This window comes from Frieseomelitta varia, unplaced genomic scaffold (assembly GCF_011392965.1).
Source record: "Frieseomelitta varia isolate USP_RPSP 00005682 unplaced genomic scaffold, Fvar_1.2 scaffold_463, whole genome shotgun sequence".
NCBI classification, from domain to species: Eukaryota; Metazoa; Arthropoda; class Insecta; order Hymenoptera; family Apidae; genus Frieseomelitta; species Frieseomelitta varia.
The window spans coordinates 244,125-268,585 of record NW_025110216.1 but is presented as its reverse complement, the minus strand read 5'-3'; the positions used below and the strand labels follow the sequence as shown (position 1 = coordinate 268,585).

The window sequence follows — 24,461 nt, the reverse complement described above, 5'->3', positions numbered from 1 at the left end:
AAGTGCTTTGACACTAAGATTTTAAAAAAGTTCAAAAAGTGAAGTTGGCAAGTGAACGGCTCATGTTATCCTATCTTATCCTCGTTTCGTTCTTCATTTTCTGTGTACCTGTCGCGATAATGCATACGAACCCAGCGAGATAAACCATCCTCAAATTTATGAACGTCCGGAGAGTCGCTGAGGTCCTCGCGAGCAGAGCAGACTTTCATGCAGTTCGCCTCGAACCCTCAGCGTTTTCTGATTCGCGAGATTCTGTCCGCACTTCCCGTTACCACATAATCAATGAGTCCTTCGGCTGGCATCCAGACCGGGGTTAAATGGCAGCCAGCCAAACTTGGCAGCAGATACTCCTCCCCTAGCTAAGATCAGCGGTAGCAAGTCGAGCTTTTATACGTATCTGAGAACACCACGTACGTTCTTTGCTGTTAGGATCTACTCCGAATCGGTTTTGCTCTAGAGTCGCCGGTAGAACAGAACACAGGGAGTTGCGATCGATGGAACGACGAGTTATGAATAAATTCATTCCAACAGGATCTCTTTACTATTGTGCCTCTATATTGGTTGCAACGTTATGTACCTCAAGGTACAGGAAAGTTCTGCGTTCTCGTATCTTCTAACAGAACAACTATCTCTTCTTTCAGAACCATGTTGGCCAACATGCCGATAATCTTCATCCTGTTCTCCCTGTCGTGGGTGGTTGGCATGGTGATCTTCGCCAACTACGCGGACTGCGATCCGCTCACGCTAGGATACATCTCGAAATTCGACGAGATCGTGCCGTTCTACGTGGAGGACAAGTTCCTCAACTTTCCAGGTCTGCTGGGTCTGGTGATGGCCACTCTGTTCAACAGCGCGCTCACACTGGCGGTGTCGAATCTCAACTCTCTGGCCACGGTCACGTTCGAGGACTTTCTCGGTCAGATACCCGCGCTCCGAGGCTTGAAGGATAAGCAGCAGCTGCATTTCATCAAGGTGATCAGCGTTCTCTACGGCGTGCTGATAATAGGCATCAGCTTCCTCGTGGCCATGCTCTCGGGAGTGATCGAGTCGTCGATGTTGATGACCTCGGCCACGTCAGGCCCGCTGCTCGGTGTCTTTCTGCTGGCCATGTTGGTGCCTTGCGCCAACTGGAAGGGCGCCGCTGCCGGGATGATCTTCAGCCACGTGACAACCCTGTGGATAACCTTCGGCCACTTGACCGTCAGCAACATGCAAAACGTGGAGACGTTGTCTCTGTCGACGGAGAACTGTCAGAACGACACGTTCTCACCTTGGATCATGCAGCCAGGCCGCTCGATGTTCGCTGCCCTCAACGTCACCGGGACGAACCAAAGCGTTCTATTGGCGAACACCGAGGAAACACCTGCTCTAGGCCCTCTCGAGTATTTGTACAGCGTCACGTACATGTACTACGCGTTCATAGGGAGCGTGTCGACGGTGCTGGTCGGCATAATCGTCAGCTTGTTGACGGCCGATTCGCAGTGCGACATGTACGAGGAACACCTGCTTCATCCGCTGGCGGTGAAAATCTCTAGACTGTTGCCGGGAAGACGGAGATTGTACGCGAGCAGCACCCGGTTGCAGAACGAGCAGAACGCGGCGAACGCGACTGCTTCCTCGTCGGTGACCTCGATCGCGAACGGCACGGAAAAGACTCTCCAAGGGATCGTCGATGATAATGGGAAGCTTCGCATTGACATCGGTTACGTGGAGAAGCTCAACGCTCTCAAGAACGTCTCGCTCGACGTAACCAACGAGGTCAGCAAGGGTACGAGACTCTGAGAGAGAGGAAATTCTGTTCGGTGGTTCGAAACGCGATCACGACGCTCCATCGTATGCATATATTTCCGAGAGTCGCGGCTCGCTTCCACTTCGCTATCTTTTCGAACATCGTTGCGTCGACGAGCCTGCGTATGTGTGTGTGTGCAGAGTGAGCGAATTGCCCCTTTCGTAGTTGCACTTGAATTTAACGATTAATTCTATGTTAGTATCACATATAGTCAGACGATGATCATAAAAACACCGAGCATCATTTAGTATAGTATATTTCCTCTATTGATCGTCCTGTACAATCCTCGCGCAGCTACTTTCAGCTACTCGAATTAGCCGAGCAAGCGCGCAATTTTACAGGGTAGACGCCTAGTACAAAGCAACGTAGGCACGAACGAGAGCCATGTTCGTCGAGCCACGTTACAAAATATATAGTAGGTATTATATCGCGATCGTATCTTATCGTTAGGAAGAGTAGTTACGTTAGACGAAGTAATTCTGGGTAATGATGCGTTCGCGCGTGTTGCGCGAACTAAACCTCGATCGACCTTTCCACGCTTGTCGAACGAGTCTCGGGTAGAGTAGCGAACTGACAGGCGGCGTTCGTTCGGCAATGCTAACTGCACTGGAGAACTGCATCTAACCGAGACTCGACGAAGTCGACCAGCTTCGTTTTCCACTTAGAGGACTGCGAGCATCGTACGCGGAGTACTCCTTCCTAGGAAGGAAGAAAACGTAGTTTCCAGTACGCGGAACTTGGCGAAAATGTCAAATCACGAGTTATTTGCGAACGAAATAGTTTATTTCGCAATTTGCCATATATGTGTATATATATATATATATACATATATACGTATGTTATACGTACAATACTCACCGTACGAGATCGGGAGCAGAATCACGGAAAAGTGATACACTCGTCCGTGTTAGAGTTCAAGTTCTCGATAATCGAGGACGTTACATCGCTTATTCGCGCTTGACGCGAGAGAGGCAGCGATCTTTGACATTTGCTGCAGCACCGGGGATGAGGCAGCCCGCTGCTGCGTCGTTAGCCTGTAACGAAAGTATTGAATCGCGATGTGATTGCGAGGAATCAAGCGGACGTTGAAACGCGTCCGGATTGCGCAAGGTCCGGATTCCTAAGGTCAGAGTTTCTCGCGACGAGTGACTCACCACTTGTTCGTTGCGAGAATGAACAAGGCGCGTGATGACAGCGCGACGAACGTTTCCGCGCAAATTGTATGTATTATGTCACATGTGCGTACATTGAACGCGGGGTCCGTCTCGCGGATCCCTCTCGTCTTCTATGATATTATAAGTTTTATATCTCGTAGATTGTTGCGTTATTTTTTTAACAAACATGCAAGTACACGTAGCCTAGCGTAACAGCACCGAGCACGACATGCCGTGCAACATGTAAAGTATCGAATGGATCTGTACGAAATATTGTGAATATTTATTTTCTGCTCGTTTCTTTTTTTTTTTTCCATATAAATATAACACGTTTTTTTAAGCGTCACGTTGAACACTGACTTTTCCTCTTCTTTCTTGTCCTCCCTCAGTCACCCATCTGTCGATCTTCAGTCTTTTTGAACTTTGCGCTTTGATTTGTATTTCTTTTCTTTTTCCTTTGCGCGCGCGCGACTTCTTTTTTTCATTATTCTGCTCAGGCGACTCGAGGACGATGATCTAACTTCTAGCATTAATTACGAATGAAATAGGCGCGATGTGTGTATATACAGCAATTATCTTCGTAACTGTTTGCTCTGTTTTGAGTTAAATTGAGTTAATTTAATAGAAATTTTCAATTTAATTTTATACAATCTATCGTACGAAAGAAGAGGAAGGATAAGGGCAGCATTCTTGCATGCATAGTGTTTTTGTTCTTTATACATAGATTCTACAAAATTAAAATTATAACATCTGCTAAACTATTAATTATTCAACATAAAAATATAATGATCTGTTGCAACGACCGATGTAAAAAAATTACGTGATTCCATTTTAAAAAATAGTCTGTTTTAAAAAATTTTGCTTTAGAAACAAACTAACTTGCGAAATTATAAAATAAGTTGTTAATAACTTGAAACAGTTCTTCGAACGACAAGTAGTTGGGAAGATAATTGCATTTATAGACACAAATTGGGCACTCTGTATATACGTGTATACATACAACGTCATATATTTAGTATCTATAATGTAATACCGGTTTGAATTGAAACTCCTTTCCATTTAGAAGTTACTAGCACACATTATTTAAAAAAAAATCTATAGCAGCATTTACCTACGTATGTAAATGCACCATGCAAATTACACTATAAACATCACTTGGTTACCTTGATTTGGACCAAATCTGCTCAATTTCCGACCGAACTCGGAAATATCCGAGGTCCCAATATCCAGGTGCGGATCCGAAAATACCAAGCCCGCCGAATATTCTATTCTCGATCACCGATTGACTCGATTTCTCGACACATCTCGGCAACTCTCGTTTCGATAGAAAAGTCACGGTGAAACATTTGGATTAGAAGTCAGCCTGCGTCCTGCGTCGAGTGCATAAACCATCGGCATCGACCGACTTTCTCGTTCGTACTTCGATCCGATCGCGTCGCTTTCGACAAATGATAAAACTTGCAAATGCACCGAGGAAGTGCCAGCATGCCAGGAGAATCACTGTCCCTTGTAAAATCTCCGGAATCACGGACATAATCGAGATCGAGGTCTGAAGCATTTCACTGAAATTTCCTCGCCGAAGGTCTTTCGAGATCTGATGAAAAAGTTAACTCGCCAGACTTACGATTTGCGATTTGTTCCACGAGGAATTACGCGAGTGCACAGCGATTGTTTGTAAAAATAAATCGTAGGAAGGCGTAGTCGGTGTAAAAGCATCGAAAGAAATCGATCGCGAGGACAAGGAGCAGATGGGAAAGAAGCAGCGAACGAAGGAGGATCGATATTCAGCGTGAAGGAGGCAACGAAGGCCACCGATCGATTATCCATTGTTCCTTTCTGGTATTATTTCAGTTCTTTCGGTGTCTGTCGTTCACGTCGAGGAACGTCACTTCCATCTCTTCGTGATTTCTCCATCCACGATACTTTCGAGGAGTTCGAAACGCGACCAAGGGGAAAATCGTCGACTCTAAGAGGCGAAAGATCTTCTAATTCTTCTCTCCTATTTTTCAAAGAACGTTGCTACCACCAGTGTGCATCATGGCGGTGGAGTCGAGGTAATTTTCTGAGTATTTTTCCTTCAGTTTCGCGTATTTCCGTAAAAATCGTCGACTCGCCGCTGACCGCAAAAATGTCGACGCTTCGATTTGACTTTCTGCAGCTAAAAAGGAGACAGCGTTGTTTTGTAACGTCCCTTCCGCTTCTTTAACGGCTAATTGCATATTTCTTGCGGAGGAATAAGTCGCGTCCGGGAGAAGTTTCGATCGAAAGTTGCTCGAGTTATCGAAACTGCGATAAAGTTCGCCGTTAAGTGACTTTTAATGAACTTCGAAGCTCTTAAATTCCGTTGACGGAGCTAATTTATGTTTCAATTCGATGCCGTTCGAAAGCACGGTATATCGGTCTCTCGTTAAAAACCTTATCGAAGCGATAATATTTGTTTCAACGTTTCCTTCTTTCGTTCATCAGCGAGCAAAAGTAACGCTCAACGTCTCGAGACACGCTCTTTACACGTAAAATTACGGAACTTCGCGCGAAAGAATGACTATCGCCGAGTGAGTAACTTCTCATTTAGAGAAGCTTGCAAAGAGCAAACATCCGTTTCGTTCTGGAAGAACGAAAATCAATTTTCAAAATTTGAAGCGTCGAGAATCAGAACGAGTGTCATTTTATAATGAGGCGAGAAGCATCGTAAATTTCGATTAAGAGGGCGACAATTCTCAGGCGAGATTTACGAGACGGTGTCTCGATTTCCGGCATATACGCTCGCGGCTCATCCACGAGGCGCGAGACGCGGTTGGTAATTGATAACGAGAACAAAGATTGCACGATCTAACACGCATGCTTCTCTAAAGACGGGGCAAGTTGCATTCGCGAATTCGCGATGAAACGCTCTCGGTGGTCGCGAGAACTTCCGGAGGATTCTTCGGAGAACTCTCGCGAAATTTCCTCCAGTGTAGTAGGTGTCAGTTCGAGCGCGAGTTTCGCATTTCATTCGACTCTCCGTCAGAGGGTTGAATGAAGGGTTGTTTTTCAGAAACTTGCGATTTCGTATGGAGTTACGAAACGTTAAAGAGATAATGGATTTAATAGTAACGAGATGTTCGAACAATTTGGAATTTGGTAGTTATAAACCTCCAGTAGGGGAATTAAACTCTCGCCATTTTCGGAATTTGAGAGATTAACACGCGAAATTCTCACGTTTTGCCTATGGAACGAAGTATTTAATTTCACATTTAATGTTACACGAAAGCGCATTTCTCGTTTTATAGTGTTATCTAGCTGTTTGAAATTCGTTTTCGTTTTAATTGCTCTGAAATATTTATAGAAATAGAAACAACGGCCAACACCAATGATCATTGTAGCAATCATCAACGCGTTAAGTTAATATTTTACTAAAATAACATACACTCTAAGGACTATGATTATTGCTTGTTCAATTGAGGGAGTGTGACAAGTACATTGATATTTTTAATACAGATCAAAACTTGCGATTAATACTCTGGACGAGTATCTACTATCCCTTTGCTATTTCTTTTTATTTGGTTTCACGTGGATCTTTTTATCAGGCACTTGTATTATTAGCCTCCCCGAAACCTAGTTAAATCCTTCAATTCTCAGGAAATTTATTAAAAACTCTCTTCTACTCTGATTTGTTGTTGGCAGCTCCAATACAAATTAAAGATAAAGTTGAAAAGCAGTAAAACGAATACAAATTGAAGATAAAGTTAAAAGCAGTAAATGAATAAAAATTAAAAATAAAGTTAAAGGCAGTAAACGAATACAAATTAAGGTTAAAAGCAGTAAACGAGAAAAGTATAAATACACAAGTAATTGCAGTGACTAATTGAGATGTGACCGTTTATTTTTACGTAATTACAAACAAGTTAATTACAAACATAATTATAAACTCCAAGCATGGCGTTGACCACATCGTAAAAGATTTTGACACAATAACGTACATAGCATAGAAAAAGACTTCATTTAAACATTAAAAGTGCCCATTCGTTATAAAAGAGACACAATTGTGATTCTATTATCTCAAATCGAGAGAACCTCGTCCCCAAGATCACCAATTCCAAGAGAGGAGCTAGCCGCATCAGGATTCAAACGGCGATCTTTCTCGCGCCTCGGTGCAATCGAGCTATCTGGGATCTGGATATATCCCCGTTCTCAAGTCTAATGCACGGAATGCCTGCCGATCTCGACTTATCCGGCAATATAAACCAAATTTATACCGCGACTAAAATGTCCAAAGATTTCCGTGGACACGAACCAGTCCAGTCTTAACCCTCTGAAAATAATTCTATCCGCGAAAATCTCTCCGTCAGAAGATTTGATCCTCCATTCACCACGGAATAAAACTTGAATAACTTTTCACTCGACCACTTGCACCCGCCTCCTCCGTCCAATCTCATCCAAGTGAGAACGATCGAGAGACTGTTTCGCGCGTCGACGATGCGGTCGATTGTTTAGGAGTTATGAGGGAGGAACACGACGGTGGCGAATCGACGGCGAATAACCGTTCGTAGAGCCTCGGGACAGCGACAATTAGCGAAAGGGCAAGGTTAACAATGATAACGATTCGTTTCAGATGGATGCCGTGTCAGCTGAAAATCGAGCCGAACATCTGCAGCTTGGACTATGACGGCATAATCCTGGTGTCAGGTTGTGCGCCGGGGTTCGACGAGCCCGAGCCGTTCAAAACGGTGCTGTTCAGCGCTGCCCAGATCGATTCCGCCCTGGGCGTGATCGGTGCGGTTTTGCCCATCAATTTGCCCGCGAAAAGGCTCATTTACAGCCCGACCGGCCCGCTCAACATGGATTATCATGACGTTCGCAGCTTCTCCGAGGCGGCCACCAGAGGCGTCGAAAGGTAACACTGTCGAAATTATATCTTTCTCGTAAACGTCCCTCCACACACGTTGAAACACGCGGCGATGCGCGCAACGATTTCTAAGTGTCACGATGCAATGTACGTATGTAGCTCGGCATCAACGAATCGACAGGCAAACTGACTCTAATGCAGAGAGTCGCGAAAGAACGTGAATCCAAAAAGAAAAAAAAAATAATAAATGTGCAACAATTCGACGTTGGAAATTATCGACGTGTTACAACCGAGAAAATGGTTTCTGAGTACAGCGACATATATGAGGCTAATCAGGTTTAACTCTAGGTCGAACAGAACGAAGTTTGAAAACTGACTGCATTTTTTTATTCTGGGTCACATTTATATAAGTCACTGTCCCAGTTTTCGGGGAATTTTAGGAAGTAGTGGAACTTTATTGCGCCCAATATTATACTTAATTATTAGGATATTAGAAATGAAGTAGATCTGACTAGTTTCTGAGACATACCTTTCTTACAAAAGAAATCCTCAGAAAATGATAGCAATGGTTTCATTCTGGATATATAAGTATATGTAAAATATATGTATATGTCTTCTCGTGACGAAAGATTGTAACTTGATACAATTTTATATTAGGGATACCCATGAATAATGTCGTTTTTTTTTTTTTCAAATTTAATAAACATTGCCGTCTAACGACAATCATTTTAATAAAATAAAATTTTGTACAGTATCAAAAAACGACAATACGTAATCAATACTCATGGACGTAAGTAATACTTTCGTAGAAGTTCTAAAACACCGTTTCAAATATTATTCTTCAATCGTTCTAATATTATTCGAGACGAGTTGGAATGTCTTAAAACGCATCTCTGGCGTTCTCTGTTTGTTTTCTGATATTCAAACCCCGTGGAGGCGTGCGCCTGCCAACGAATCGTTTGGCAAACATTTTACGAGCAATCCACGGCTTTCCCCACTTGTAACAAATTCGCTAACAGTAACTCCTTTTACCTGCGCTCGCAGAAGCTTTGCCATAGACGCTTCGCAGTTCCACGAAACGTGGTTCTCCGAAACGTCTATACTAAAACTTCAGCCGGAGTGGAGTAGGTGTATAAAATATTTTTGCAGGTTCGAGAACTATTCGCGAGCTTGTTACGGTGCAACGTGGAGCGAGAGCATCGGCGGAGTGGTCATGGAAACGTGCAAGTTGCGATTCTGTTATTGCGAACGTTTCAATTCGAGTGCTTGATTAACAACTTTGCTACGCAATTTCGTATAATACCAAGTATTCTTGGAACGAAGTCTATTCTCGATTCTCCAATTACAATACACGTCTATATTCTGACGTTGCACGCTGCAGCTCTGTCAAATAATCTGCGTTATCGCATCGTTGCCATTTCTCAAAGTGTACAAACCCGCTTAAATCAGACGTTTGATCCCACGGGGTAATTCGAGACAAACCCACGTGCGCGTGGGAGTGATCGGGAGCTGGCGAGCTGGCGAGTGTATATCTATCTATCAGTCGTTTCCCGTGAGTACGAAGAGAGAAAGAAAAAAAGAAGAACAAGCGAATTGCCCGAAGCTGATCACCGCTTAATTGCTTATTAATTGCGCGGCTTAATTGACGCGGGAGATCAAAGTGCAGGCTCATTAGACCAACTCGGATTACACGTTTGTTGAATAACGAAGGAGATCTCGCGTGTGATAACGCGGTTAATTTCGCCTTCCCGTGGACACGGCTGTCCGATCGGGATCAAAATGTTTGCTCGCGGCGGAAAAAGGACGGCGGGGGCACGTCCGTCGAGGAAAGCTGGTTAATCGAATTGACCGACAAACCATCGCCTAACGAGCCGCGTGAATTTTCAGATTACCAGTTTCGCGCGAGCGCGTAGATCCTCTCACGTGTGTGCCGGTTCTACGTCGCTGCTTTAAACTTCCTTTCCCAATTATTCGACCATTCTGATTTGATCGTCATAATTATTACGGCCGAACAACTTTGGTTGAAAGAAAAAAGAAAAAAAGAAAAGTTTTTCGCTTTTGATCCTTGCACCTAATTAACGACTCTTCTCCAACGACACTGTCACGCGTACTCTGATCACTGAACTGCGAGCTTCGACTCACTTCGAAAGATCAGAAGATACGTTTCATCGTTGAAATTGATCTACGAGGTCATTTCATCTAGAAATTGGCCTCGACTTTCACTCGTGTCGGTCATGGCCTTCCGTCATCGATCCCTTGCAATGACCTCGTGATCCTGTGACACGACCTCTCACTGACCCCTGCACGTCCTTCGCACGTCGTTACAACTATTAATAATAATACGAACCAGTTGCAAAGATAACACGGAATCTCGATGTAACCAACGATATCTACGACCCGTGTCGTGTTAATTCTCAATTCCTCCGCGGAATTGATGGAAAACGGAATAGCCGGTCCACACCTGTTTGCGAACAATTCGATTGGAAAGTTCTCTCGTTTCGCGAATGACGAATGTCGTGCGGAGAGGAAAGATAAATAGAGCTGCTGAATATTTATAACATACATGCGCACACATACACAGGCAGGCACACATTGGGAATAGACGGTCCCGCGCGAAACTCCGAGCGGAAGGGTTATCTGTGCACGGTCGACTGAATGATTCATCGGATCTATCAGTTTTTAACGGAGGATCGATCCACCGTCTATATCTGGCGATCGGCACGCTTGATTCGCGAGTGTCTCTCTCGCTTGATAAATACGGAATGAAGCGAAGCTGCGGCACAGAAGAGGGTAAATATTCATGATCGAGGGTTTTCTTCGCCGGAACCGGAATGAACGTCAAGGGCGTCAAGGTTCGACGAACGTTGCGATAACGACCGAGCTCTCACCCTCTCGGGTCAGAAACGGGTAGGGATTACCCGCGTCGATTAAACGACCCATCGAAGATGAGAACCTGACCGCCGGCCGGAAATAGAAGATACAAGCGGAAGAAGCCGAGGAAATAGCAAACGAACAAGATAAATGCGATCAGAGAGGGGAAGAATCATAGTCAACGCAGAGACTGAAGTAATCGAATATCCTACGAGGAAATACAGAAAGTTCAACCCTGGTCCGTCCCTCCATTTCTCTTTTTTTTTTTTTTTCTTTTAATTTAACTTATATTCAACTCGGCGTTGAATCGTAAATCGTTGAATGGGCGCAATGGCAAAGAAAAATTAACTACCACGATGAGAGGAATTTGGGAATTCTTTTATTAAGAGTAAACAGATTAAGTTTCGATTTACACACGAGATTCACGCATGGATGTCCAATTTTGTATCTTCTCTGATTTTTTCGTACCATTATTAATCATTTGTTTCGGATTTTATAAAAGTATAACAATTTTCGCATTTTTTGAAAAATGCGCAATTGTGACGAAATAATTAGACAATGTATTAGTCAAAGGATTTGAAAGCGAATATTATTTTCTAATATACTATGTGTATTATCACATCATCTCTGCACTCACATGCTGCAAAATAATTACATTTTGTAGTCAATAATAATAACATTTTTGATTACAATTACATCTTACGAACATTTATATAAGAAACATGTGTCAAATTGAGGCAAGTGACCGACGAGGATCAAACGAGTAGGATTACACGACTACGAGGAAAATTTGTACCGTGATTATATTTTGCAACAAACAAATAAATAAATCATTCAGAATGTTTTTTTGTACTCGCTGGAAAATTGTCGACGCTTTACTAACTTCGTGAAAAAGAGAATCGTACGACAAATTTTATAAGAATTCGTTGCAAACGAAAGTAGATTTAATTACGAAGAAATGTTTTCAGTATCCACGAAAATGTTTGAACTTGCAAAGTTTTCGAGAGAAAAGGTATTTTTACTTACTTCCCTTTAGATTAAAATATCTTTGAGAGGAAACAAAATAACCGCGGTGAAAGAAATTTCTCTAGTTGCGTTGTTTTACGTTTCCTTTTTCCTCCACGGGGTATTTACACTATTTTAAAACATCGACAAAAATTAACTGATTTTACAAAAGATTTCATTTTACTTTTTTTTTATTTATTTAAGATTTCACTCTTTCTCTCATTAATTTTCTCAGGCGTCGATCGATTCGTCCTCGGTGAGAAGAAGCTCGCATCCGCGAAAAAATAAATTAATTCTATCCATTACCAGCCTCCTCTCCCCTAATTTCTCATAACCGATCTTCGCTCCAACCCGAAGCGATTAATCAGGCAAATCCACCGTGAGAAATCTCGAGTATCGCTCCATCTTCTCGCGAGACGGTGTCTGGTATTCGCGCGAGCGCGAGGTAAGTGAAATTCCGGGCGAGCCGAGTGTCTCGAAAATTCGGTTGAAAAATGAAATTCCGCGAGCTGGCGGGTGAATCGTCGCGCGGAACTGTCGCGGGGAATTCCGCGCGCATCGCCGGCGATACTCGCGAGCCTGACAGGTGAAACGAGAAGGAAAGAATAACTTTTGGCTGAATATTGGTCGCGATTCCTTGATTCTGAGCGACGTTCTCCCGAAGTTTAAACGCGTCGAACGGGAGACAGGATTTTACAGGAGGAAATTGCGCCTCGCGGGCGCGATGATATATTGGATACCTACACGCCTTATTTTCCACGCGGGAACGATTGTTCCGTATTTTCCTCGCTTGAAAATTCGCCGAAATATCTCTCGTTGCTCGCTTCTTCTTCCTTTTATTTGCTTTCCCCTCTCTTTCATCTTGGAAAACAACTGGTCGGTTCGATAATACGAAGGTTATCGCGGATTATTCCCCCGTTCCGCGAGGGATTGATTTCAATCGCGGTTTGACGGTTATTAAGATCGATCTTGATTTCTCGTTTCGCCGCCGCGAGATTGGCATTGATGTATCATTTCCTTTTTCGTTTCCGGGGATAATTGAACCCGGGCGGGTTAATTTCACCTTTTCAACCGGCCGCACACAGCCTTCTGCCGCTATCCCCTTGTTTTCTCCCTCTTCGTTCCACCGATTATTAACCAAGAATCCCTCCGTTTGAACAGAGCGTTGAAGGCCGGCGTCAGGTGTCCGCTGCTCGCCCTCCTACCGGACATCCGCTTCGAGAACGTCGAGCTGGTCACGCTTCTCGGTGCTCTGCAAGGCCTCTACGTGGTAAGTACGAGCACTCGAGTCGGCAAACAGAACGCTTCAAACATATCGCCAACGATCGTTCCGTTCGATTCGCCAGCTTCGTCGCGAGGCATGTTGTTCGAAAACCGAAAACGAAAGCAATTCTAACAAGTTGCGAGAGAAAGAAATCGTGTATATCCCTTTGCGTATATCCCTTAGAGTTCGAAGGACCACCCACTGATGTAGGAAATGAATAACTATAATGAAGACTAACTGACTAACTTGTATTGTACTGATTATGAAAACTATCGATCGAATGCTATATGTAAGAATTATATATCACTGACTAACTTGTATTACTGATGTAAGAAACTATAACTGTAAGTAAGCATGTAAAAAGCTATATAACTGTGACTATGGTGCGGAAGACCTCATTGTACTTGAGACTGGGCCAAATTTTTGGAATTTTCTAATTGTAAGTAGTCAAATTCCTGATCTGCCACGCTGGATCGGAGAACATTCGTGTCACAAGTGTTACGTACTCTTGAACAGAGAGAAATCGAGAGAAATCTTCCTACCTAACGGATATTAGATTTAGATCGACGAATTGTCGATGAACCAAGTTAGAGAGTGGCAAAGAGGGGCAGTAAACAGGAGGCGGAAGGGGGGGGGGGGAGAGTGAACGGAAACTGAGTGAAGTACCGACAGATCGAACAGCTCTCCCCGGAAGAAAGTGGAACAGCCGAAGATTAGTAACGTCAACGTCGCTGATAAACGCGCGCCGTTCAATTGTAGGCAACACGGCTGGTTAAAGCGTTTCCCAGATAGTCGGTCGAATTGTGGTCGCTGCCGCGCCATTTAAACCAATCAAACAGAGACAACACAGGCCGGTGGCGTGCGGACTACGCTCGCAGAATAGGAAGCCTGTGGCCTGTGTTTGAAAGGAATTCAGGCTCGGCTGTGTTTCGGCCTGGCCCCGGAGTTTGATTGGCTGGTCGACTCTCTCTCTCTCCTTCACTCTCGTGTTCGCTAAACCGACCTAAATCCACGAATACACTCTCGCGGCCTGACGAACGAATTCGACCGGGGTCTGGCTGGCATCTTAATCCATAACCAAACGACAACGTAGAATCGGTCATCGAGTACCACCGCTCGTCGAAAACAACGACGTGATAATTCCTCGGCAACTCTGGCTCCGACTTCGTCTTCCTCTACAATGAACGATTTGATCCCAGTACCGGTAAAAGCACTCGACTAAAAGTGAATGTTCCCGATTACCTCGTTGTCCCATCGATGCTCGAACGTTAATTACCCAGCGCTGGGAGGCAATCGTCTCTGATTTATTTACGAGCGGCGAGTGTTGCCCGAGTGGGAAATCAATTGGTCGGTCAGGGTCGAGCCCGTTTCTTCCCCGTTCGTTAATAATCGCTTTCTTCGGACAGTCTCCAATCCTCGAACAGGGGCTAACTAACTACGCTATTACTTTCAGGGGCGATCCCGTCGTGATCGAATCCGATCGAGGATGCTCGGTTACTGGAGCGAATAAAATCCTCAGTGTTTCCGGTTCGACGACATTTTGAGTAAACAGCAGCGCGTGACAGGTATCAGCTGCGAAACGCGCGGTCAGCAGAGCTATTAAACAACACCTGTCAGCGGCAGTGGCGGCGCGAGCTGCGAATGATGGATAAGTGTGTCTTACGAGTCGGCCCATTGTTCATCGACGTCTTGCCAGGCTTGCGCGGCCACGCTCGATTTCAGCTTTGTTTCCACGCTGACACGTGACGTACCTGACAATCGGAATTATGACCGGAAACGGGCCGTGCTCTATCGTGGGATTGCCTCGTTTGACATTGGTCAATCGTATCGGCGCGGTATCTTGCCTGCGAAATTATCGATAACGCCACACGTACGGAGACAAGATTAATTAGCAAGGGGAACTGATAGCCCTGACATATAGGTTAACACCATCGCGTTCGTTATCCTTGGAAATTACGTGCACCGGGGTTTAAATTCCTCCTGACGCGGCTCCGATTCGAACATCTAATACGCGGATAAAAATTTTCGAACGTCCATGTGGGAATAAAACACGCGCGACGTCGCTCTAGACATTTCTATCGCTCCACCGTCTGTTTCGCGAAAGAAACTATAAACTAGCTTTCAAATTTAATTACGTCAATGAAAAATAATTGTAAAATAGAATCCGAGGAACGGAATGAAACTCGAAATCGAGCGTGATTTAAAAAAAACTGACTCCAAGAAACAACCAACGTATACATATATACGCTTTGACACGACTATAAGCAGTCGATGATTTCGAGTGACGTTTTCTATGAATGGAGGACAAGTCAGGACTTTTTGTATATTTATCATACGGCTAACGATTCGTCTTCTTTCTCTGCGTTGAGAAGGCCTAAAGTCCACCGGCGCTTTCCCAAGGCCAAAACTATTGTCACAGTCGGTCACTGACCCGCGAATATGTTTAAATCCAATCGACGCGTGACTTTCGTGGTTCATAAAATACCGGCCCATAGTTTAACTTTCTGCATTCGACTGTCCCTTTTGAGGGGACACTTAAACTCTAGCCAACAGCTCGGACTTCTTTTTATAATTTGCTGATAATTATATAATAAACGTGTACATTTGATGTTGTACGATGCGATGTATAATAGTATAATGTCTGAACAGATTCCTAGAGTGAAAGCTATAGTAACGACGTAAGAAGAACAAAAGAATTTCAGAAGGAGAAATTTCTGAAGACAATCCTGGAGAGTAAATTGACGTTCATTGGAATAATTCACATAAACCAGACTTTTCATTGCTTCTAAGAAAAAAAAAAAAAAAAAATGGCGCAGGATATTATTTATTGAAAATCTTACTCTAGCAAACCTGCAATTCAAGTGTCAGTTACAATTGAGAAATAGGAAGAAGCCGAAGAAGACTCCATCACGTCATCATAGAAGTCAGCAGGTTCTGATTCTATAAATTAAACTCAGTGATCCAAGTTAAAAATTCATTTCATTTCCCACACCAAATGTAGATGGTCCTTCGAGAATAACAGACATGTTCAAAGGTGCACCAATCGCGAGTGACGTTGACACGAATTTTTCAAGTTTCGAGTTTGAAGTAGCCACGTGCACGCTTCCTTCCTATCCACCACGAATCTCGAACGCGCTGGATATGCTCGGTTACTCGCTGCAAACAGTTACACGTTAGAACTCCTCGTTGCTACATCGGTCCCGCTTAATGCCGTTTAATCGCATTAGAAAATTAGCAGCCGCTCCTTTCAAATTCCAAACATGCTGCTCGCGTTGCTAACGAGCCGCGAACGAACCCGCACCGGGGAAGATCAGCTCCTTATCAATAACGTAGCACCTACACCCCGACGACGTTACACGCTGCCTGCTTCGAGAAATAACATTCTCCTCTTCCCTCCCCCATCATCCTGCGGAAGGGGGAGACTTTCATCCCTTATCTCCGACACGGAACTCGTATCCGCTTCGTCGTTGCAGCTTTAAGCCGAGTAAGGGTACAGCGAGTAAGGAGCACGCTAAGGCGCCTTCTTCTCCAACCTAGGCTAGGAGAGAACAGTATAAGACGCGTTGAAGGGGGAGTTGACGTGGTAGAGGGAGTTTCGTCTTGCCAAGAGTAGTGGATGCCTGGCGTTCCTAAATCGAGGCGGCCGGCGGGGCGACCTAATTAGCGAAATACTCGAGGCCGAGGCTCTCCTCTCTGTGTGTGTATGTGTGTGTGTGTGTGTGAGCCATCGACGCGCGGCTCGTTCCTTCTTTCGTCGGCCGGCGCTTCCCTCCGCGTCGTTTAGCCACCGCCGTCAAGGCGGGCCTCGCGAATACGGGGCATCGTTTTCCAAATACCGGAAGACGCCCTCGGAATTCCGACGCCGCGTAATCGGAACGCCGTTGTGAACGTCGCCTCTTCGTTTCGTCGCTTCCGTGCCCCGGAGGCGTTTCCGTTCCTCATCCTCTCTCGACACTTTCGCACACCCCCTCCACTCTCTGTGCCATCACCCGAAGGACTTTCCTCGTCCTTCTTCTCGTGGAAGCTCTTCCTCCCCTTCTTTGTTCCTCCACTCTCACCCCAGAGAGTCGTTTTCGAGTTGTTCGTTGCACTCTGATCCGTACTTTTAATCGACTCTGTTAAGAAAGAAGTTTGGTTCTTTCGTCGAACGAAACGTAAAGGAAACGGTCACGCGACAAGATTGAAATAGCTTCGGCTTGGTAGCTTTAGCTCCTCTATCCGCCTCCCTCCCCTCTCCCGCCCCCGAAGGTACGAATATTACTCGGCTTTCGGTGCTCCCGGAATTTCAGATGCTTCGATTGAAATTCCCCAGGGCTCTTTTAAACATTCGGAATTTCACCGTTATTGCGCCGATATCGTTTCGAGAAATTACGGTGAAAGTTCGGCCGCCGGCCGGGGTTTCCCGCCCGTCCGACTTTCCGACCGTCTCGCGAAATTGTTCTCGAGAACTGGATGGAATGTAGCCGATCTTGAGCTACGGCCCCGTACAGCGATTATCTACGCTTTGAGTGTCGTCGGGCCCGATCAATTTCATCGTTCGGGCGAAAATATTGCGAGAGAAGTGAGAAACAAGCAGGCGGCCGGTGGAAACTTTCAACGTTAAACTCAACTTAACGTCGGGCGGATTAGCAAAACTTAACGGGGAGAAGAGAGGAAAATTGGAAAAGAAATGATTGAGAAACTACGCAACAGGGAAATTCCAATTTTCACTTTGCAGTAACACGGAGGTGGAAGGAGAGCAAGCGTGACCGAGACGAAAGATTGGAAATTAAACATTAACCAACGAATCTGACGCCAAGAGCGTGGGGGAGAGGTTTACACATTCGCCAACAAGTTGGAGAAATGGAAGCGATGTACGCGATGTATTAGCAGTCTAATCTGCTACGTAACGTTGCCTCGATTTCCAGCTCTCGTAGGATATCGCCAGCATGTACATACTCGTAAACTATTCAGCTACTTCGAAATAATAGCTATCGGGTAGGTAGACCAGCGGCTCCGATACGAACAGCGAATACATTAACGCGGAACTATGCCGGGCGTTCGGATAACGAAGACGAGGAACCCATCTTCCCTGCTGAAACTTGCCTCGTCTCGTAAATGAAAGAAACAGCTATTCGCTGTTCGGGAGAGAGAAAGAGAGAGAGAGAGAGAGAAAAAGAGAGAGTCCGAGGATTAAAAGTAACATTGAACATCGCGATTTTTTCTTTTTCTTTTTTTTAAGGGGAGAGCGAGTTAGGAGTAGAAAGAAAGAGAGAGAAAGGAAACGAGGGCAGGAAAGAAAGACGAGGGAAGAAAAACACAAGCTCTCAATGGGTCGAGAGGCGAAACGTTAAGGGGATTAATTCGAGGACTTTCGAATGAAACATACGTCTTCTTCCGTGGCCGGCCGCTTATGAACCGAGCGATCCACTAAGAGGATTATCCGCTTTAATATTTTCTACGCCAGGGGCATAAAGCCGACTAAGAAGCTGCGTTAGAAACCGAACTCGCGCGACGTCGCTCCACGTTTCGGCGAGAAACTCGTTCCTCCTCCGCGGCTCGTGAAATATTCGCGCTGCAACTGGCGCGACACAACGCTCCGTCAATTTCTTCGTCGCCGCTGCTCTTGGCTGCCCTAGCGCGAACGTTGACCTCGAGTGATCCGACGGATGTCGGACGTCTCGTAGGATCAGTTTACTTTTTACGAGAGAAATTTGCGTGGTTAAAGAGAAACTCGAGAAATGGATCGGGAGAAGCGCGACGCGGTCTTATCAGTCTTGTTGATAATAATTTACGGTCGATGCATGTTTGAAGGGGATGATATTTTTCGCGAAAATGTGGCGGCTGCTGTGTCGCTTTTCTGCGACGTTAAGCAAGAGAGTGGCGTAAAGGGACTAGGGGAATAGGAAGTGCACGCAATCACGTTCTAGAGTTTCGAATTCCGTATCGATTTTTTTTCAGACGAGATACGTTTCACCTTAACCTCTTGCGTTGGAATGACGTGCCACGCATGTCGAAAATTGCTTGTCCGAGAATTACAATATTTTCTCAGTTTCAGGTATATTTAAGTATAACCCAGGCAGAACAAATAATAAATTTGTTACTTCTCAATAATTTCTATCCAGTGATATCATATTACACTGACGAGTTCAAAAAGAAAGCGGCGAATTATCGTATACGGTTTGGTCACTCGTTATGGTCCGCAATCAGTTGCCAGCACAAGTGGTTAAAAACGTCTGGATTTTTTCTACCAGCTGGTTCTTGCGTCTCCGTGTTCGTTTCTTCCATTTTATCTGAATACAATGGATACGTACGACGTACGTAAATTCATAACGACAGAAGCTCGGAGATTCGAGGCAATTGGTTTATTAGGTCATCGTTCGATCGAATACGACGTCCACGACCTATTTTTGTTTCTTTTTTTTTTTTTTTTCTTCTACGTCGCGTCTATACTGCGGAATAGAACAAAATTATCATATCAAAGTGTGACTCACGCGAATTGGTCATCGATTCGCTCGTATCCCTGACCTTTCGCACAGAGAAATCTACCGATAATTCCACGTCAATATCAACGGCGTTCATTCCGTTCATCGCTGAAACCAAAACTTCCATCGCGTTCGATAATAAGGAAACTTCTTTTTTGAATAAGTCAACCTTTCGAAAAGACTTATTCAAAAGTCTGTAACGACGAAATCCCTCTTTTCGGTTTTGTGCAGCCGCTAGAGGTGCGAGAGATATGTCCGGACCGATGCTACAAGGCGTGTCAGCTGGCAGTCTGGAGTCCGATTTGCAGTAAGAAGCTTCAGGGTATCGTGAAGCTAGCCGCGGCGCTCGAGAGTGGAAGATACGTCGCAAGGGACATCGGTAAGTCTCGTTCCTTCGGCCGAGAGAGACAGATATCTGCTGCTTTATCGAGCGGACTTTGCCGAAGAATGGCCCCGACTTCCGTCCTCGCGGACTTCTCCTCCTTGTGGGAAGGGGGGAGAGGGGGGTGGAGAAATAGGACGTGGAGGAAGAAGGAAAGATCGCTCGCGGCTGCCAACTCGTTTCGTAGTCGTAGCCGCTCGAGCGTGAATCCTCGTGTTCGTGCCTTTTAGCCAGAACCCCTCCCGGGAGGGCCATTTTAATATTCAAACATTTTAGACATTAACGGAGGGACCGTTTGCTTTAAAGGGGCCGATTTCGAATCGGATCTTTCAATGATCTCATCGGAACTCGCTGCTTCGCCCATGGATGAACCTCCTCGTGGATCGTTCTCTCGTTTACCCAAGCGCGTTGCAAAACGGACGGACTAATTTTCAGAGGCCATTCCTTGAACGCTCTTTTTCCTCGGTCGCGTCGACACGGCGATTCAAACATTTTATATCCGCGTTCCTCGCGGTCGGAGGAATGTAAATTTCAGGCTGTTCCACTTGTCCGTTCTCGTCCAAGAATCTCGAGCGTTTAATTAAGCGAGAAAAAAATTGCGTATATACGTTTTCCGCGCGACGGACACGGAGTATGCTGATGCACTCTGCCCCGAAGTTTAAAATACCAGGCCGTATTTCTACCCCGAGTACCCCGAGAAACAATTACTCCGCCGTTTTCAGTTTCTCCCTTTAATTATTCGCCCCGGAACTTTTCTATCCGCCTCTGTTCGCCAACCGTTTGCTGACCGTTCGCTTCCAACTCCCCGTGGGAGTCGTATTAATTTCTTACTGTTGGATAACGATGGGACCCGAAAACAAGAGGGAAAAAAAAAACCCCGCGATTCCCGGTAATCTCCTGTTTCTTCGCGTCTCTGTTAACGCGAAATAATATCAGAGGTAACAAAAAAAGCCTGATCCTTTCGACTGAAATAATAACGCACGGAGTATGCGCCGAGCGTTGAGAGGTAGGAAGGATCGTTCGTGGTCGCGAATGAAAAAGAGGAACGCGCGTATTTTCTGATGATGTTTAACGAGCGAGTTATCTCGTAAATTAAGCGTTTTTAATGTTACTTTTAACGCGATATCAACAACCCTTTGTGCAACAACGTGAAAGAGGGAAACGAGGTACCTCGCAGATTTAAATTTAACCTGATATCTCGTGGCTCGTTAGTCCCTCTCTCTTTCTCTCGTTCCACCATTTTTCTTATCCCAGCGGAACGTACGACCCAGCTAAGAATCTACTCGCGTCGTTGAGAGAGTTCCGAAGCGTGCAGAAGCGACCTGCGTCGTTTCTATTTCGTAAAATGCACCAATCTTCTATTTCTACCTCCCTTCTCAGCCCTCGTTCAATGAAATCCCCCCGAAGTAAAAGCTTCGGAGGGAGCAGCGCAATAAATGACTGACCGCGTGAAATCTCGAGAAAGTTGAGAGACAATACTCCCAGTAACCATAATTCAACTTTGCACTCGCCAGAATGGCGGGAACTGGTGTTTGCCCAACTCGTTGGCAAGGAAGCACGTTGGCGCTTTTCATCGTGTCGTTAACTCGCTCCTGCACTCTACCAACAACAATTCACTCTCACTGGTACTCCATGACAGGAGAGCTCAAAAAAAAAAAAAAAAAAAAAAAATTACCATCCAAAGTTACTCCCTTTGGAGCCACTTTGTTCTAATTCGTCGAACAATTACAGTGTATTTAACGAGAACGTGGATCCCATTTCACTGAGAAGAATATTCTTTTCAATGTAAAAGACTTTGCAGTATGCAAACAGTATTTTAACTGTAATTTCGATCCGTGCAAAATTTTTTACAAACAGAATATTCTTTCTCAGAGAAATGGCGTCCACGTTGTTATTGAACACGCTGTAAATCTTGCGCCCGTTTCTAGCGCCGATAAAACCGCTCCAATAACACTGCCAATAACGTCTCGGAATCTCGAATCACTTGCACCGATTTAGATGCCATTTCCCTCGCAGGCGGCGCAGATCCCGAAAGAATGACACCACCGAGAGTCGAAGAGTACCTGGCCGAGTTGTTTTACGGGACGAACGTGACGATGCAGGTGGTGTCCGACCAGGAGACCCTGCTTCAAGAGTATCCCCTGTTCGCGTGCGTGAACCGCGCTGCCTCGATGATCCCTCGGCACGCGGGCAGGATTATCTTTCTGACCTACGAGCCGCCTAATCCAGCCTGCATCCTCGAGACGGTCATGCTCGTGGCGAAGGGCGTGACTTACGACACCGGTGGCACCGACCTCAAGGTCGAAGGCAAGATGTTCGGTATGTCGAGGGACAAATGCGGAGCAGCGGCGTGCGCCGGATTCATGCAGGTACACACGAAACGATATCAACTGCAAGCGGAACGTTCGATAACAAAAGTTCAAAAAGCCCTTTCTTTACCCTTTCGTTTCGCTGCGAATCCTCTCCACCCCCTCCTCCCTCCTCCCAATAGCGTTCGAACGTTGTTATCGGATTTGCCGTTGACGGCTGGCAAAATTGTAGATAGTGTCGCGCGCAATCTATACGAGGGATTTAACGTCGAGCGTTTCATTTTACGACGATTAACCAGGCAATTTGATCGCTGTGATTATGAGCACGCTTCGGCGATCGGGGTAATCGGTGATACGATTGCACCGTGTAATTCGCGCTAATGTTTAATCGAGACTGAAGCAGATTAAAAAAGAGAAAAGGACGCGCGGTCCGATCGATCGGCAAAAGATTCGCACCGACGTGAGTTTGGGAATGGTTGTCGAAGAAAGTGTTGGACGTCGACAGGTGGTGAATCTACTGCAACCACCGACGGTGAAGGCTGTGGCGGCTCTGTGCGTGGTACGGAACAGCATCGGTGAGAATTCTTACGTCGCCGACGAGGTGATCACCGCGAAATCCGGCGCCAGGGTACGTGTCACGAATACGGACGAAGACGGTCACTTGATCATGGCCGATGCCCTCTACCACATGAAAGAAATGGCCCTCTGTTCAGTTAATCCGCATCTTTTCACCGTAGCGACCCTGACTGCTCATGCGATACTCGCCGTTGGTCCCGGATACTCGGTGAGTATCTATCCAAAATTGACGACCTCGAAAATTTGTTTTGTAACGAAATGAATTGTTACATTCTTTTTTTTTCTTGTTTGTTGTGATGAAAACAATGAATTATTACGTTACTTTGCGACAGATCGCCATGGACAACGCGGTGGCGCGTTTAGTCAGCAACGCCGAGAAGCTTCAGGCTTCCGGCGAGACAATGGGCGATCCGTTCGAAATATCGAGAATACGAAGAGAGGATTTCCATTTCCACCAAGGTCGAACAGAAGGTGACGACATTTACCATGCACCGCCCGAGGGCAGCAAAACGGTGAACAGAGGGCACCAAAATCCGTCCGCATTTTTAATTATGGCTTCTGGCTTGGACAAGGTCAATATTATATTTTCCAATCTATCAAGTGGATTTATCTCGTTTTTTAGGGATAAAAGATTCGCAACTTCTAGTTACTCGATCTTTGACATTGACCAAACAGTTCCTCTTTCGGGATGGTTCCTTCTTCGCGAGGAAGCGAGTCAGACGAAAGCCCGACGAAATTTGTATTTGAATTTCATTTTCCAGGCTTCCAGTTAAATCAGCTCGTCGACGATACTATTTATTCTTATCGATACAATTAGCTGTTTATTCCCTCTCCAATTGTGGGAATAAACAACCGATAAACCTGATTGTTCTCTTTTTCCAGATACAATCATTTTCGTCCAACTTCATTTTCTCGTGCAAAGGTCCTATATTTAAGCAGGATTATCAAAAGGATTATCGTAATCACGTATTTCGACGCGCGTCGTGTTTACAGCGTTTTTAAACCGATATTCATTGCAGCCAGCATAGTTTCATACACACTTTCTTCTTCAGAATGACGGGATGAATTTTTTATAGGCGATCAGCTTAACACAAGTACCGCGTGCAGCCATTAATGGCAGATTAAAAAGCTTTTCCATTACAATGACGTTTAAAGCCTCATTTAGCTGCTGGCCTACCTCCATTCGGCCCGCCTCGTTCTCGGCCACCCTTTCTCATCCCCTTCGTATCGATTGCAGCACGGAGCCTGTAGCTGTTCCCCCTTAAAATACACGCACATCGACATATTCGCACATTTGCCCGATCCTCACCACCTACCCTACAGCGGTAACCCCGTGCTCGCCCTGGCCTACTGCTACCTAATCCAAGGAAAGTGCCTCACTGTGCGAAACGATCTACCCTTTGAGATGCAATACGTTTGCGAGATGGACTGCAAACCCGTCTGCCTTCAACCCTGTCAACCGTGCCATCCACCGTGTCGTGCTCCGTGCGATGTCGAGATATGCCTACCGCCTAGCTGCTCCTGTTGCCCTCCGTCTACTCAACCCTGTGATACCACGTGTTGTCCTCCTGCTTGTCCACCTACTTCTTGCACTCCCTGTCCACCGTGCGGAGAGAACGTGACCATCGTCGAACCCGTTTGCAGGCCGAACGTTCCGAAGTGTGTCAATTGAAATTGACTGTTTTTTGTAATCGAGCTTTGCAAATTTGTACGCAGCGTCCTCTTTTGCAAGTATTCTTTTCTTTTTTTATAGGCATTTTGTTTTAAATAAACGTATTTTAGAAATTACGTGTTACGAGATGTGTTACTTGCAGTAGGTAAG

The 24,461-nt window shown here is 45.4% G+C and overlaps 2 protein-coding genes across 7 annotated transcripts in view; both read left to right on the top strand.

Moving 5' to 3' along the window:
- The window catches only part of LOC122532686 (sodium-coupled monocarboxylate transporter 1), a 73,005-nt gene that overhangs the window by 45,381 nt on the left and 3,163 nt on the right, over positions 1 to 24,461 (top strand). For 3 of the 6 annotated variants that reach the window (XM_043661679.1, XM_043661680.1, XM_043661678.1), the window contains one exon: positions 642 to 3,302. In XM_043661679.1, the coding sequence (XP_043517614.1) occupies positions 642 to 1,782 (1,141 nt within the window). In that variant the 3' untranslated portion in view covers positions 1,783 to 3,302. Of the gene's footprint in view, positions 1 to 641; positions 3,303 to 18,044; positions 18,078 to 24,461 lie in introns of those variants that run through there. The other 3 variants (XM_043661682.1, XM_043661677.1, XM_043661681.1) reach the window with 3 other exon arrangements.
- LOC122532663 (putative aminopeptidase W07G4.4) lies at positions 6,859 to 23,267 on the top strand. The gene is made up of 8 exons (XM_043661644.1): positions 6,859 to 6,875; positions 7,535 to 7,816; positions 12,806 to 12,914; positions 19,604 to 19,751; positions 21,771 to 22,123; positions 22,569 to 22,847; positions 22,972 to 23,211; positions 23,262 to 23,267. Exons 1-8 carry the CDS (start codon positions 6,859 to 6,861, stop codon positions 23,265 to 23,267), a joined length of 1,434 nt encoding a protein of 477 aa, XP_043517579.1.

Excerpts from the sequence above, each read along its gene's own strand:
- LOC122532663 (XM_043661644.1), top strand. Across the intron at positions 12,915-19,603 it reads CTCTGCAAGGCCTCTACGTG|CCGCTAGAGGTGCGAGAGAT; the intron begins GTAAGTACGAGC and ends GGTTTTGTGCAG. Across the intron at positions 19,752-21,770 it reads ATACGTCGCAAGGGACATCG|GCGGCGCAGATCCCGAAAGA; the intron begins GTAAGTCTCGTT and ends TTTCCCTCGCAG.